Below are 15,490 nucleotides of genomic sequence, written 5' to 3'. Positions count from 1 at the left end.
ATCTTCTTCACAATCTTTTATTTTATTTTATTTATTATTCACAATCTTTATATACCTTGTGATTTCTTTAGCATTTTCAGATGTTGTTTAATTTTTTCAAATGTCAGCAAGCAACATTTCTATGGATATGTTCTAGGATATCATTTTATATTCCTTATATCTGGTATATTAGCCAATTTACATATTATAATGTGAAGAAGGCCTCTGTTTGAATCATCCTTGCTTACACATTAATTGAGTGACCCTGGGCAAGCCACATAGCCTTTCTCAGCCTCAGTTTCTCCATTTGTAAAATGGGAATAATAAAAGCATCTACTTTACATGGCCATCATGAGGATAAAGTAAGAACACATAAAGTGCTTTGCAGACTTTAAAGTGCTATATAAATGTTAACTATCCCCATTATTTTACATTTTATTGACAATCTTTCTTTTCTGTTTTCCTTCTTATTTTGGTTGGTCTTTGTTAAATTCTGGTTGATTGTTTTGGGTGTTTTGATTTGCGTGTGTGTGTGTGTGTGTGTGTGTGTGTGTGTGTGTGTGTGCTTGTGATTGTATGTCATTTAGTATGTAGTGGAGGACTCAGGTAAACGGGATTAAGGATAAGACTCCATGCTTATTAGATTCACAGATAGCATAGTGATTATAGGAATAGTTGACATGTCGGATGGCAGAATTGGGATCCAGAAAGTTCTTACCAGGTTAGAACAATGGGCTGTAACAAATAAGATGCAATTTAATAGTAATGAGAGTAAAACTTTTTAGACTTAGGTTTGAAAGAACAGCTTGGCTAAATAGCAGTTCTGAAAAAGGTCTAGACCACAATCAACAGTATGAGATAACAAGCATGATATGGCAGCCAGAAAAAGCTAGAAAAATCCAGAAAAAAAGCCAGAAAAATCTTAGTCAAGAAGCATTTATTAAGCACTTATTATATGCCAGGCACTGTGCCAAGCACTGGCAGTACAAGTTTAAGTAAAAAGACAGTCCCTGCCCTCAAGGAGCTTATATTCTAATGGGAGAAGAAAGCAGATAAAAGGAAACTGAAGGGTGGTGGTGGAATGGAGATGGGGGAGTGGGTTGAGAAGGGAATGTTCTGGGAGCAACCAACCAAGCAGAGAAGGGGCGTCATGAATCGTCAGGTGGAGGAGGCTGCTGTCTCAGTGGTACTCCAAAATGTGTCCTTAGTATCTGTAAGTTCATGGCTCAGGTAATTAGGATTCTTGTACCTGTGGTTAGACCTGCAAAAGCCATGCAGACATGGTCATTAAAAGCACAGATCTGCCTCATAATTCTTTCCTCTTGAGGCGTGGCACCAGACATTTTCTCTACCTCCAGCCTAATTGTATCAGTGCCTCAAATTCCTGCCATCATTGGACTCGTCTTTACCACCTACTGTGCATGTTCCACTTGGGAGAGGCACCTGTCTGGGGAAAAGATGGTGACGTTCTGCTCTGGTTAGATCATATCTGAAGTATTACGTTCATTTCTGGGTAACACGTTTTAAGAAGGGTATTGAATCAGTATTTTACAGAGCTACAGAATATCTGAAGCATTAAAGTTATGTCTCCCAGCTGGCTGCAGTAAAATTAGATTGTAGAGGGTATTAGCCCAGGAAACCCAGGTTCTAATCTTTTTCGCCTTACTAACTGCATGACAAATTGCTTCACCTTTTTGTTTCCCGGTTCCTCATCTGTAAAATGAGGGGGCTTACCAGATGACCTCTGTGGTCCTTTTCAGTTCTAAATATATGATCTCAAGTGCCAGGGCCAGGACTTGAGCTACTGCCCATTTGGATTGAATTGGATTCCTGGCTGACTTTATATCTGAAAGACCAGGGACAAGATTTCTGCAGTGGCAACTTAGACCTGTTGGGCTCACTGTTAAAGGCTTTAAAATATTTGGGAAAACTGCATGGATTCATTAAAAAGTTTAAACCAACTCTATTTAACTTGAGATGGGGATAACCGAGAGAGAGAATCATCCTTTTAAGGTGCATTGTCTAAACTGGGTATCTGCAGAATGTGAATATGCAGGGCATGGAACTCGCAGAATAAAATCTGGGGCACTGATCATTGACTTTTCTTTTTCTTTAACTATACTATGATCCAGTCTCCAAAGTTCCAACATTAAGATCACCTCATACTGTTTTGGCAACAAGGGAAGCACAATGTTTTGACGAGTGTCTTGACTGTTAATATGTCCCCAAGACACTCGATTCTGTGAAGTTATTGTGAGGTACCCTTTTTTTGGTTTGTTTTGAATTCATATAGCTTTTTATCACTGCCCTGTCTAAAATCTTCTAAAAAAATATTTTCTGTGGTCTAGGGAGATAACAGCCTAGCATAGTAGATGGAGAACTGGCCTTAGAGTCAGGAAGACATAGGTTCAAGTCTTGTCTCTGACACATATTGACCCTGGGCACGTGACCTGACAGCTTAGTGGCTCAGGCAGAACTCTAGTACCTGAAGTTTTAGAGAAGGCACCGATGGACCCTGGTAGTAGAAGTTCCTCACCTGCAGTACTATGCTTGGATGAAGTCTCAGCTGTGGTGTAAAAAAGATTAACCAGCTCCTCCAGATCCCTGAGTAGGCTCTTCCTACATTTGTCTAATGCTGAAATTCTTCTCTGAAGGTTCGTGCTTGTGGCGACATAATCCAGGTGAAGATTCTTGGAGTTTTGGCCCTTATTGACGAGGGTGAGGCAGATTGGAAGTTAATTGCTATTAGTGTGGATGACCCAGAAGCCTCCAAGTTCCATAGTAAGTCTTACACCATTTCAGGAAACTGAGCCAAACTATCCGGGTGGGATAGGTGTTCTGGGAACTGAAATGGGACCTTTATTGCATAGAGTTTATTTAATTAAGAGTCAGATTTGTATAGCCTGCCTTTATTGTTTCTGTATTAAATGAAATAGTCATTGTAATGAGATGGTATCTGACTTGTGTTATACTGATGGGAGATACAGAAGAGAAAAGGATGCAGGCAGATGTTTCAGACTTAATGTATATTCTCTGTGTTGCTGGCTTAGTTTCTCAGGATTTATAGCTTTTAAAAGATCAAAGTGTTTTAAGAATTGAAGGAGAAGTGTGTTGCCTTAACTGCTCATGAGAATTTTTAAACTTCTCAGGGCAGTTTTGGAAAATAACATTGGCGGCATATTAGCCCACCCGTGAAATTACCCTCTTTTCAGGGTAAAGGGTAAAGGATACTGTAAAAGTGGGAAGAGGGAGAACAATGAAAGGAAAGAATATCAGAAGACCCGTTAGCCTTATTCCTGCTCAGGAGAGTATCTGTAGGGCTTAGCAGGGTGTGGAGGTGGGCCCCTGTACTCAAAACTGTGATGATTCAGAAGTTTTCCTTTTCTGGACTTCATCTTCTCTTCTTCCTCCTTTCCTCCTCTCTCAATACAGTCCCCTCCCCACCTTTATGTCCTGTGGCTTCGGGTGTGCCGGGTCATTGTCTGCCAAAGTGGCACATGCTGGGGAGCTGTGAGTTAATACGATGCCAGTATTTCCCAGTGTTGTAGCAGCTCCTCAGACAAGTGGCTTGAAATCAAGGCAGATGACACGAGCTTTGTACACTGAGCCAGATATCTTGTTCCATGAGGACACCATGGTAGGAGTGGGGAAAGACTGTCGCATTTGTAGTTAGGAGGTTCTTGGGCTTTAATCCCTCCTCCTAAATGTGCAAGATTGTGTGACTTTGAGCAAGTCATTTAACTTCACGTCAAGTATTTCCGAAGTGCTCATTTTGTGCCAGGCACTGTGAGAGGTGCTGGGGACACAAAGACAACAGTGAAATAGCCCCTGCCCTCAAGGAGCTTACGTTCTATGGGGGAGATAACATGGAAATAAAAATAAGATTATGTAAAATCTACACAAATTAAGACAAGGTAAGTTTTTTGAGGGAGTTCATTTGCAGCTGGGAGCAGCAATCAGGAAGAGCTTTGTGTAGACGGCATCCTTTGAGCAGAGTTTTGAAGGAAATATGGGGATCTCAGAAGCAGAGGTGGGGTGGGAGGGTGTAAGGGACAGTTTGGCCACATAGGCAAAACCAGGTGAATGAAGGGAGTTGGCGGTCCAAACATTGGGATGCAAGTGGATGGGCTGCCTGTGGAACTGGCTTGTCAGTGCATATATCTCAGGCCAACACTACAGAAAAACGGCAGATTGCCTTTGGGAAATTCCTTTACTGAACTCAGTCTTCTCTGAGAGAAAGGGCCATCTTTTTAGCAGCAGTATTCTTCCAGTTGTTGTTGTATTATTATTGTATGACTGTTCGTTATAGAAGTCAGAGATCGTTTATTAAATGCCTACTATGTGCCAGGCACTGTGCTAAGCACTAGGGATGCCAAGAGAGTCAAAAAACAGCCCTTCCTCTCCAGGTGTTCACAATGTGATAGGGGAAACAGCATGCAAACAACTTTGAACAAGGGAGCTATGAGTTGGGGGTAGTCTCAGAGGGAAAGCAGTAGTATTAAGGAGGAGAATGCAGGAAAGCTTTCTTGCAGAAGGTGAGATTTTAGTTGACATGCAGAGAAAATGCCCAGTAGGGAGATAATGTGCCATGTGCAAGGAAGGGCAAGAAGGCTAGTGTCTGAACCGTAGAGTATGTGGAAGGGAGGAAGATGTAAGAAGACTGTAAACCTAGGAAGGGACAGGGTTAACAATGGATTCGAACTCCAAGCAGAAGATTTTCTGTTTGATCTGGGAAGTAATAGGGAACCACTGTAGCTTCTTGAATAGGGTCATGACATCTTTGGAAAGATCATTTTGATAGCTGAGTGGAGGATGGACTTGAAGCAGGGAGCCCTACCAGCAGGACACGGCAATAGTCCAGGCATGAAGTGTCTTGTACTAAGGTGGGGGCAGTGTCAGAGGAGAGATGGGAGAGCGAGATTACCAAGGTGGAATGAACAGGGCTTGGCAGCTGATTGGATATGAGGAATGAGAGAGCGTGAGGAGTTGATGATGATGCCCAGGCTGTAAGCCTGGGTGACTGAGAGGAGGATGGTGCTCTTGATAATAATAGGGAAATTAGGAAGAGGGGAGGGCTTGGGAGAAAGACAAATAATTCTTTTTGGATATGTTGAGTTTAAAATGTGTATTGGATATCCAATTTGAGATTTCCAGCAATAGGCAGTTGGAGATGTGAAACTGGAGGTCAGCAGAGGTTAGGGCCGGAAAAATAGATCTGAGAATCATCTGCATAGAGATAATAATCAAATCAAGAGGAGCTGATGAGATTTTCAAGCAAAATAGCATGAAAGGAGAAGAGAAAAGGATCCAGACATGGGGGCCATGGTTATTGAACATGTCATGGATAAATATCCAGCAAAGAGAACTGAGAAGTGTTTAGATGGGTAGGAGGAGAACCTGGAGAAGGCAGGGTCATGACAATGCAAAGAGAAGAGAGTTTCAAGAAGAGGGCAATTGATGATGATGTCAGAGGTGGAAGAGAGGTCAAGAAGCATGAGGATTATGAAAAGGCAATTAGATTTAGCAGTTAAGAGATTGTGGACAACTTTGGAGAGAGCTATTTCAGTTTAATGATTATGTCAGAAGCCAAACTATAGAGAGTTAGGAAAGAGAGTTAAAAAGAGAGTGATAAAAAATGAAGAAGAGGGGAAGAGAGGAAGGGAGTTCTCGGCTAATGACCTTAATTTTTTCAGTGAAATATGGAGTGAGGTTTTCAGCTGAGAGGGTGATGTAGGGGATCCATAGGAGTTCTGAGGTGGGATGAGAATGTTTGGAAAACCTGTTCTATTGAGTGGAATAGTGAGTCAGTTACAGTGGAAAAGTATTGTCTTGCTACAGTGAGAACTTTGTTGAAATTACCAGCAAAGCAGTTGAGCTATCCATCATGTCTCTTGTGACCAGCTGACCTCCCTTTCTTGTAATATAGATCTTTGATGATGTCTTCTTATATGCTGTTTGCCATATACAAGTCATCATTGCTGAACTCTATATCGGTGGATCTTTCTGTTTTTCTTTGAAGGATCCACAGTTGGGGGTCCATTGACATGCTGGCCCGAGATTCGTTGTCATGAGGGATCATAGCTTTAGAGACAGAAGGATCTCATAGGTCATCTACTACAATGCCCTCAATTTATCATTGAGGAAAAAGAGGTCCGGAGAGGACAATTGACTTGCCCACCATTCCAGAAGTAGTAAATGACAGAACACCAGCAGCTGACCCCTAGGCCTGGAATTCACTCTCTGTCTTCACCATTTGGAATTCCTCTCTTCCTTTAAGATGCAGCTCATACATCACCTTCATGCAGTCTTTCCCGATTCCCCTAACTGCTAGTGCTTTCCTTCCCAAACTACCCTGTATTTAACTACCTTATATTGATCTACAGATGCATGTGTTGCGTGCTTCATTAGAACGTAAGCTCATTGAGAATAAGGGTTGTACTTGTGACCTCAGTGCCTAGTGCAGTGCCTACTCCATAGGCAGGGCTTGATCAGTGCTCATTGATGGACTTGATACCATTGGTATTAAAAAGTGTTTTACAGCAATATGCAACTTAGCACGATTTAAAACTCCAAAAAGTTTCCAAAATTTGATCTGTCTTGTTTCCCACATTCAGTTCTGGGCCCAGTTTATTATCTGTCTGCAGCATGGAACCTTCCTCCCTCTCTCTCCTTCCCCCCCTTCCTTCCTCCTCCTTCCTTCTCTCGTGTATATATATACATACACACACACACACATACACACACACATATATATTATATATATGCATGTGACATATGCATGTGTGTATGTGTATGCACGTGACATATGTATATAGGTACATATGCATGTGACATGCAAATGTAAATGTATAGGTATATATGTGACATACATGTATAGGCACACGTGTGTATATATATGTATTTATAACTACCTCAGTGGGACGTCATGTCATAATGTGGGTTTCATGTATTTTTCCACTGTTGTTTTAGAGCGTATAGTTAAATTAATTTAATTTCACTAACATTACTGAAAAAGCTTTGTTGTATTTTAGAGATTTTTGTGATTTGTACAGTGAAAATAGGAGTATTTGGAGAATTTTCCCCAGATCTTCTCCCCGGAGTGGAAGTAGAACGTCTTCCATGACACCAACAAACAGCCCAGTGAAGTCTTTCATCTCAGAAACTGATGTTACTTCTCAGAGTTGTCTCTTTGGTCACAACTGTCATTGAAACTTACATTTTTAATACATGCTTGCAAACAACCTGATGTGAGGGAAGCCTTTAAAGTAGTGTCATATTCTACTGACTCAGTCCAAACCAATGTAAGTCAGTGAGCATTTATAACTTGTCTATTCCATTGTATTGGCACTGAGGATACAGGAGCTTCTGCTTTGCTGGGAGATTATGTTGGGGACACAGAGGAGTGTAATGCATAACAACTGGAGGAGAGAAAGAATACTGTGTACGAGGGCCAGGCAGGTCTTCTCAGAAGTAGGACTTGAGCTGAATGGTGAAGGAAGCTAGGACTTGTAAGAGGCAGAGGTAAAGAGGGGGGAATGCCTTGTAGAGGCAGAGAGGTAGGGGTTGGAAGATTGAGGGGGTGGTGCTTCAGCTAGGGCAGTCTGGCTGAAAGGTAGAGTCATGTGATATAAGTTTGGAAAGATTAGTTGAGAGTTTAAATGGTAGTGGAGCCTCTCAAGGTTCATGAGCAGGGCAGTAGTAACATGGTTAGACTTGTTCTTTAGGAAGTATGTTGGGGGCGGAACCAAGATGGAGGAGTTAAGGCAGTGACTTGCTTGAGCTCTCCCCCAAACCCCCCAAATACCTGTACAAAATAATCTAAACAAATTCTAGAGCAGCAGAACGCACAAAAAGACAGGGTGAAACAGATTTCCAGCCCAAGACAACTTGGATGGTTGATAGGAAAGGTCTGTTGCACTGGGCTGGGAGAGGAGTGCAGTTCAGCATGGGCTGCACAGGCAAAGACAGGGCTAGAGCAAACCCAGAGCAGGCCTCAGGAGACTGAATCATGGGCAGCTGTTATGGTTTCCAGACTTCTCAACTCACAAACGCCAAAGACAACTTAGAAGGTCAGTGGGAAAGGTCTGTTGGATCTGGGTGAGAGAGGATCATGGTCCAGGCCTGGCCCTAGCACAGCCCTGAGGCAGTGGCCACTGTGGCAGCGGCTGCTTCAGGAGCTCTTGGCCCACAGATGGTGCAGGGCTTTCTCTGTTGGCACTGAGGCAGGATTCTCTTGCCTTACTGGTGCTTGGATCTGGGTCACGGTCCTGGGTGGCGGTCTGGGGGGCAAGGAGGAGCGCTGTCATGGTAGAACTTGTAGCGGTGGTGCAGAGCGAATGCTCCTTACAGTTCCAAGGTAGAAAAGAGGGCTTATGATCACTCACAGACCAGAGCACAGGCCAGGAAAGGAGTAAGCACCTCTTCTTTGATCATACCACCTTGGAAGAACTGAAAATTCACAAGTCCCTAGAAGTATCTCTGAAAACAGCTGCACAAAATCCCTGAAGCTTGGGACAGTACACACTCCACACTGGAAGCAGAGGTCTACCTTGACAAAGAGTTAAAAAATCAAGTGATTGGCTGGAAACATGAACAAACAGTGGGAAAAAACTCAAAACTATAGAATCTTACTTTGGTGACAAAGATCAAAACATACAACCAGAGGAAGACAACAAAGTCAAAGCTCCTACATCCAAAGCCTCCAAGAAAAATATGAATTGGTCGCAGGCCATGGAAGAGCTCAAAAAGGATTTTGAAAAGCAAGTAAGAGAAGTAGAGGAAAAATTGAGAAGAGAAATGAGAGTGATGCAAGAAAATAATGAAAAACGAGCCAACAGCTTGCTAAAGGAAACCGAAAAAAAAAAAACACTGAAGAAAATAACACCTTAAAAAATAGCCTAACCCAAATGGCAAAACAGGTCCAAAAAACCAATGAGGAGAAGAATGCCTTCAAAAGCAGAATTGACCAAATGGAAAAGGAGGTCCGAAAGCTCACTAAAGAAAATAATTTCTTAAAAATTAGAATGGAGCAAATGGAAGCTAATGACTCTATGGGAAGTATATTGAATTATGAAAAATGCCCATATGGTCCAGGATATGGTCGTAGCATCCTTCTCTCCACCAAACATGCTCCATTCTTGTGGGGTAGATGGAGTAGTGAGGGAGCAGACATGGGGGGTAAGTGCGGCCATCAGTGCAGGGGCAAAGAAGGGAGAAATGGAATGCAGTTTATGAGGAACCAAAAATAGGGCAGTTTAGCTGGAACTTAGAGTGCATAATGGAGTATAATATGTGACCATCCAGGAAAGCCAGGCTGGAGCCAGATTGTGAAGGGCTTTGAATGCTCAACAGAGGAGTTTGTTTTGCCTTAGAGACTATCTTAGGGAGCCACAGAAGCTTTTTGAGCAGGGATATAACTCAGTCTGACTTGTGCTTTAGGACTGTCCCATTGACAGCTATATGGAAGAGGTATTGGATGGGGAGGAGAGGGAGATTTGAGGCAGAGAAACTAAGTAGAAGGCTATTGCAGTAGTTTAGGAAAGGGTTCATGAGACTAGAACTAGGGTGGTTGTGGTACAGTGGGGAGGAGGGGACGGATAGGAGAAATCAATGAATAAGCACCTGTTAAGTGTTTACCACTTGTAAGGCATTGTGCAAAGTGCTGGGAATACAAAGAAAGTAAAAAAAAAAAACACAGAATAGTACCTACCTTCGAGGAGCTTACATTCTAACAGAGGGGACCTGTTGAAGAGGTAGAATTGACAAGACTTGGCAATTGATTAGATAGATGGGGTGAAGGAGAGTAAAGTCAATGATTAGCATTCTAGTTGTGAACCTTGGTAAAAAAAAAAAAAGAAGGGTGATGATGTCCTTGACAGAAATATGGGAGTTAAAAACCCAGAGTGGATTGTGGGAAATAATGAGTTCTGCTTTTGGACATAGTGACCTTGAGGTGCCTATGGGGTATCCAATTGGAGATGTGCATTAGGCAGATGGTAACGAAGGATTAAAAGTCAGAAGAGAGTGTGTAGTGCTGGACATATAAGAATTGTAGTAATCTACACAGAAAGGCAGCTAGGTGGTCCAGTGGATAGAGCAGTGGGCTTGGAACCAGGAAGACTTATCTTCATGAGTTCAGCTCTGGCCTCAGACATTTACTAGCTATGTGACCCCGGGCAAGTCACTTAGCCTCGTTTGCCTCAGTTTCTCATCTGTAAAATGGGTTGAAGAAGGAAATAGCAAACTATTAAAGTCTCCTTGCCAAGAAAACCCCCAAATGGGGTCATGAAGAGTTGGATACGACTGCAATGACACTAAGCCACCAATCTGCCCAGATGAGAATTAACTCCATGGGGCCAATGAGATCACTAGGAAAGAGGGCATAAAAAGAGAAATGAAGTCCCAGTACAGAGCTGTGGAGTATACCTACAGTTAAAGGGCTATGTTTCACTGAAGAGCCAGCAAAGGAGACCATGAAAGAGTGGTCAGGAAGGTGGGAGAAGACTGAGAGAGTGCAACATCACAAAAGCAGAAGGGAGAAAATATCCTTGAGGAGAAGGTGGTGAGCCCCTATCAAATGAGAGAGCAGTAAGGATTTGGAATGAAGAAAGGACATTGGATTTGGCTGTTAAGAGATCGTTGGCAATGGGTAGCAGAAAGTCCAGTGATTTGGAATCCAAGGGCCAGAGTTTGAACTCTGCTTCTGCTGCTTCCTGCTTGTCCATCACTTGGGCAGCTGAAGTCTGAGCCTCAGTTTCATCATTTGTAAAGTTAAGCAGTTGGATTAGGGGATCTCTTAAGATCTGTTTCAAGTTCTCAATCCGATGACCTGGGTGATAGGTCTCAAACTGAGTAGTTCTTGACAGGCTAATTTTCTGATTATTTGCATCTTGCAGTTTCATGAGATAAAGCCACTCATGATCATTTGTCAATTTCCTCTATACTATACTATTTACCCATGAGCTCACACCCTAAATAAATGGACGTCATTGCTTTTGGCCACTGTTTCCCTCCTTTGCAAGGAGATTGTCTCTGACTTGGGGTACTTTCTGGGGACTTTTGGCTTCTTTGTGGCTACTTCTTTCCCCGTAATACTTCCTAAGAAAGAGTAATAGTTTCTTTATTTTTGTTTCTCATTTTTTCAAAGTTGACAGCTTATTAACTAGGTTGAGTTAGAGATATTGTAATCACATGTAGTGTCTTCTTCCTCCCTTCATCCTTCCTTCTAATTTGGTATTAATTCAGATCTTTGCTTCAACTAGTCAGTGATTTCACTGTATTCAGACAGCATATTGTGAAGAGACTTATCTATAACTAGCTATTTCTTCTCCACTAAAACATAGTTTCATTTCTTCTGATGTTTTTAGGTACTTGACATGTCCAGCACCTTCCCAATTTTCTTATTTTTTTGTGTTTGTTTTGGGGGAACAGAATTTATTGCTATACTTTTTTTTTGACAGACACACTTCTAAACAAATATCCAAACAAATGCCTTTATAAAGTAAAAAGTCCCCCTCCCCCATGAGATTATCAATTAACAATAGAAATGAGAGATGTGAACTTTAACTTTAGCAGTGTGATACTGACATTGACTTTTTTAATGAGCAGTTTTGTTGTTTCTCCATGTTATCTTTATTTGCAATGTAAGTTGAAGAAAAACAAAACAATCTAAACTGAATGCTATAAAAGTCTAATTGCTAATGTTAGTCCAGAATAAGGGATGTAAGAAAGTACCTCCTCCCATTCTTTGCAGAGGTGGGAGACTATGACTGTGGAATATTGCATATGTCAGACATTTTTGATTTGTTGGTAAGGTTTACTGATCTGGTTTTTTTCTCCTCTTTTTTTAATTTGTTGTAAAGGATGGCTACTTGTCAGGGGTTGAAGGAGAGGGCTATCTTGGGAAGTATAGTTGATTTGAAAACAAAATATATCCATAAATTTTTTTTTTAACTAGAGCTGTCAGAAATTATAATAGACTTCCTTGGAGGTAGGATGGGTTTGCTCTCCATAGTGGCCTTCAACCAAAGGTTGGATTACCAGCAGTCAAGTACATTGTAGAGAAAGGACTCTCAGCTCTGGGTTGGACCAGCTGGTCTCTCAGGTGTTTTCCAGCCTGGAGGTTATATGATTCTTTATTGTGAGACAACCAAATGTTCCATGAAATGATGTTTCTTCCTGCCTTTGGCTACAAAATCCAGCCAACCCTAACGGCTCTTTTAGCTGCTTTTCCAAGGAGAATCTCTGAGCCAGTCTTTAATTTTGCTGCACCTTCTTTATGCATTCTGGTTTGATTTATCAAGAGAATGTCAATATAGATACAGTTCATTTCCTCCAGTACTGTGTCAGTGGTAGGTCATTGGACAAAGAATATATGGGAGTGCCAACAACCATATTAATATTTTTTAAGTGTCTGTGAGGTAGGTGATTGTTAGTGTCCTCTGCTGCCCAGATTTTTTTTTTTTACTACTGTACTGTGGTCACTGCAGAAATGAAAGGGGAATTGTATAAAATATGGGATGTATATGGCTTTTATGTTTAATATGGTCTTTTGTGGATTTTTTTTATTTTAAAAAAAATTCACTTACGCAGTTAGAATGGTCTAGTCTGATCCACTCATTCTGCAAATGAGGGCAACTGAGATCTTAACAGGGAAAAGTAACTTTCCTGAGGTCACACAATTAATTAGTGGTGGAGCCATGGCAAGAACGTAGTTTCCCTAAGTCCTGTGTTAGTGCAACTTGTATTATATGGATTCTAGAGGTGAGCATCTCAGCTAGGATCCATCTAGGTATGAAGATTATATCAGTCATTACTTGTTAGTAATGATAAAAATGATAGCAGGAACAAGCAAGTAGTTTCCTTAATCCCTTTTAATCTCAGAATTAAGGGAAAAGTGAAATACTTTTCATAATACATTTTGATGACTTTAATGAATAGGCCAACAATGTTCATTTAGAGAACAAGGGCTGGGAATCAGAAAGTTTGGTAATATGTATAGAATCACTTGTGGATGTGAAAGTCCCATTCCTTTTCACTCATTCTTTCAACAAATCATTTCCAAGTAGATAGCTATAACTTGGTGTTCCTTAGTCACAAATCGAGCCATGTGAAATGCTTTGTGTATTTGTTTGAACTTAAATATATTTGATGAGAAAGTTGAGATTGCTCCTAAGTAGAGAATAAGCAGTTCTGTTACAGTGACAATACAAATATTTGGCAACTCAAAAACTTAACATTAGTGTCAGAAAATGAAACAAAAATATTAAGTGACTTAGAAAAAATAAAACATGTTTGTGGGGTATGTTTCAAAATACTGGTCATGTTATGATCGTATTCTGTGTAGCAATAAGCTGGCTGTACAATATTGTAGTTGATAGATAATTTATTTCCTTTTTATTAATTCATATTCTTAGTAGAAGATTGAGGTAAAAGGCAAAAAACAACAATGAAGAAAATAAACAAAGAAAAACCCCTCCCACCCAAACAAACTATTTTATTTATAGTGTCTAGCAGATAATCTCATTTGCTTTGAAAATAAACATGCTGAGGGACAGAGCCAATATGGAGGACAAGAGGCAGCAACTCAGCTGAACTCTCAACATTCACCTCCAGACTTAACATACAGTGGCAAGAATGGTTGTAGCAGCAGTTTTAGGAGCCCAGAGATAGTAAGGAGGTCAGACTACTGGTCAGAAAGAGATTACAGGGGACCCGTTCCTGGCACTGGGTACAGTTGGCACTGATTGGCAGCTCTATTGCCCATGTGTAGTTCTGGATCTCATTTCCAGGGTAGAAAGGAAAGCTTGTCAGTCAGTCACAAGGGAGCAGAATTCCTGGTTTCAGAGCCAAGAAGAGTGCGAGCACTTGCAGCAGCAGGGGAACAGGGCACTTGGTTACAGTTCCAAGGGCCAAGAGTAGAGCTATTGCATGTGACTTCAGGGGAGCAGAGGCCCTTCCTGGGTAAAGATCAGGGCATGGATCAGGAGAGCAGTGACCACACTTCTCCCCACCTCACACCACCTTTGAAGCACTGAAAATTTGCAGACCTCCGGAACTAGTGCTGAAAATGGCAGCACAAAAAAGCCTAAAGGTTGGGACAGAGCTCCTCACACCCAGGTAAGCAGAGCCCAACCTTAACCAAGACACAAAATCAGAAGAAGATAATGTAAAAATTGCTACAGGTAAAGTCTCAAAAAAAAATGCTAATTGGACACAGGCTCAACAAGAATTCCAGGAAGAGTTAAAGAAAGAGATAAGCATGGTAGAAGAAAAATTGGGGAAAAAAAATGAAAGTGAGGCAAGAAAATCATGAAAAGAGAATTAATAGCTTAGTAAAAGAGGCACAAACAAATATTGAGGGAAAAAAACACCTTAAAAAAACCAGAATTGGCCCAGTTGTTAAAAAGGCACAAAAATCCACTGAGGAAATGAACTTCTTAAAAAGTAGAATAGGCCAAATAGAAAAGGAGGTACAAAAATTCACTAAAGAAAAGAGCTCCTTAAAAAACAGAATTGTCCAAATGTAAAAAGAGGCACAAAAGTACACTTAAGAAATAATTCTTTAAAAATTAGAATTGGGCAAGTGGAAGCTAATGACTTTATGAGACACGAAAAAGCAATAAAACAAAGACAAAAGAAGAAAAAAAAGAAGAAAATGTGAAATATCTTGTAAGAAAAACAACTAACCTAGAAAATGATTGAAGAGAGATAATTTAAGAATTATTGACTATCTGGAAGCCATGATTAAAAAAAAAAAGAGCCTAGACATTATCTTTTCAAGAAATTATCTAGAAAAACAGCTCCACTGTCTTAGGTGTAGAGGGCAAGATGAAAATCAAAAGACTCCACCGATCACCTCCTGAAAGAGAGCCCAAAATGAAAACTCGCAGGAATGTGATAGCCAAGTTCCAGAGGTCCCAGATCAAGGAGAAGATGTTTCAAGCAGCCAGAAAGAAGCAATTCAGATATCATGGAGCCAGTCAGAATCACGGATGATTTAGCAGCTTCTACATTTAAGGAGTGGAGGGCTTGGAATATGATACTCTGGAAGGCAAAAGAGCTAGGATTACAACCAAGAATCATGTACCCAGCAAAAGTGAGTATGATCCTTTGGGGGAAAGATGGTCATTCAGTGAAATAGAGGACTTTTCAAGCATTCCTGATGAAATGGCCGGAGCAGACTAAAACATTTGACATTTGACAAGACTCAAGAAAAGCATAAAAAAACCCAAAACATGAAATTGAAATATTATGAAATTTAATGTGGTCATACTGTTTACGTTCTTATATGAGAAGAGGATTCATGTAACTCCTAAAAACTTTTATCATTATTAGGGCATTTAAAAGGAGTTTACCAGGGCATCTAGGTGGTATAGTGGATAGAGCTCTGGCCTTGGAGTCAAAAGGATCTGAGTTCAAATCTAGCCTCAGACACTTGACGCTACCTGTGTGACCTTTGGCAAATCACTTAACCCCTATTGCCTCACCAAAAAAGAAAAAAAAAGGAGTT

The 15,490-nt window shown here is 40.9% G+C and overlaps 1 protein-coding gene across 3 annotated transcripts in view; it reads left to right on the top strand.

Annotated features, from left to right (window-relative positions):
- Positions 1 to 15,490, top strand: part of PPA2 (inorganic pyrophosphatase 2) — a 117,411-nt gene that overhangs the window by 57,339 nt on the left and 44,582 nt on the right. For all 3 annotated transcript variants that reach the window (XM_020974746.2, XM_020974747.2, XM_020974745.2), the window contains one exon: positions 2,634 to 2,760. In XM_020974746.2, the coding sequence (XP_020830405.1) occupies positions 2,634 to 2,760 (127 nt within the window). The remainder of the gene's footprint in view (positions 1 to 2,633; positions 2,761 to 15,490) is intronic.

Source organism: Phascolarctos cinereus, unplaced genomic scaffold (genome assembly GCF_003287225.1).
Source record: "Phascolarctos cinereus isolate Bilbo 61053 unplaced genomic scaffold, phaCin_HiC Scaffold_9;HRSCAF=440, whole genome shotgun sequence".
Lineage (NCBI taxonomy): Eukaryota > Metazoa > Chordata > Mammalia > Diprotodontia > Phascolarctidae > Phascolarctos > Phascolarctos cinereus.
Note: the sequence above shows the minus strand (reverse complement) of the source record. Positions and strands in the feature narration are given on the sequence as shown.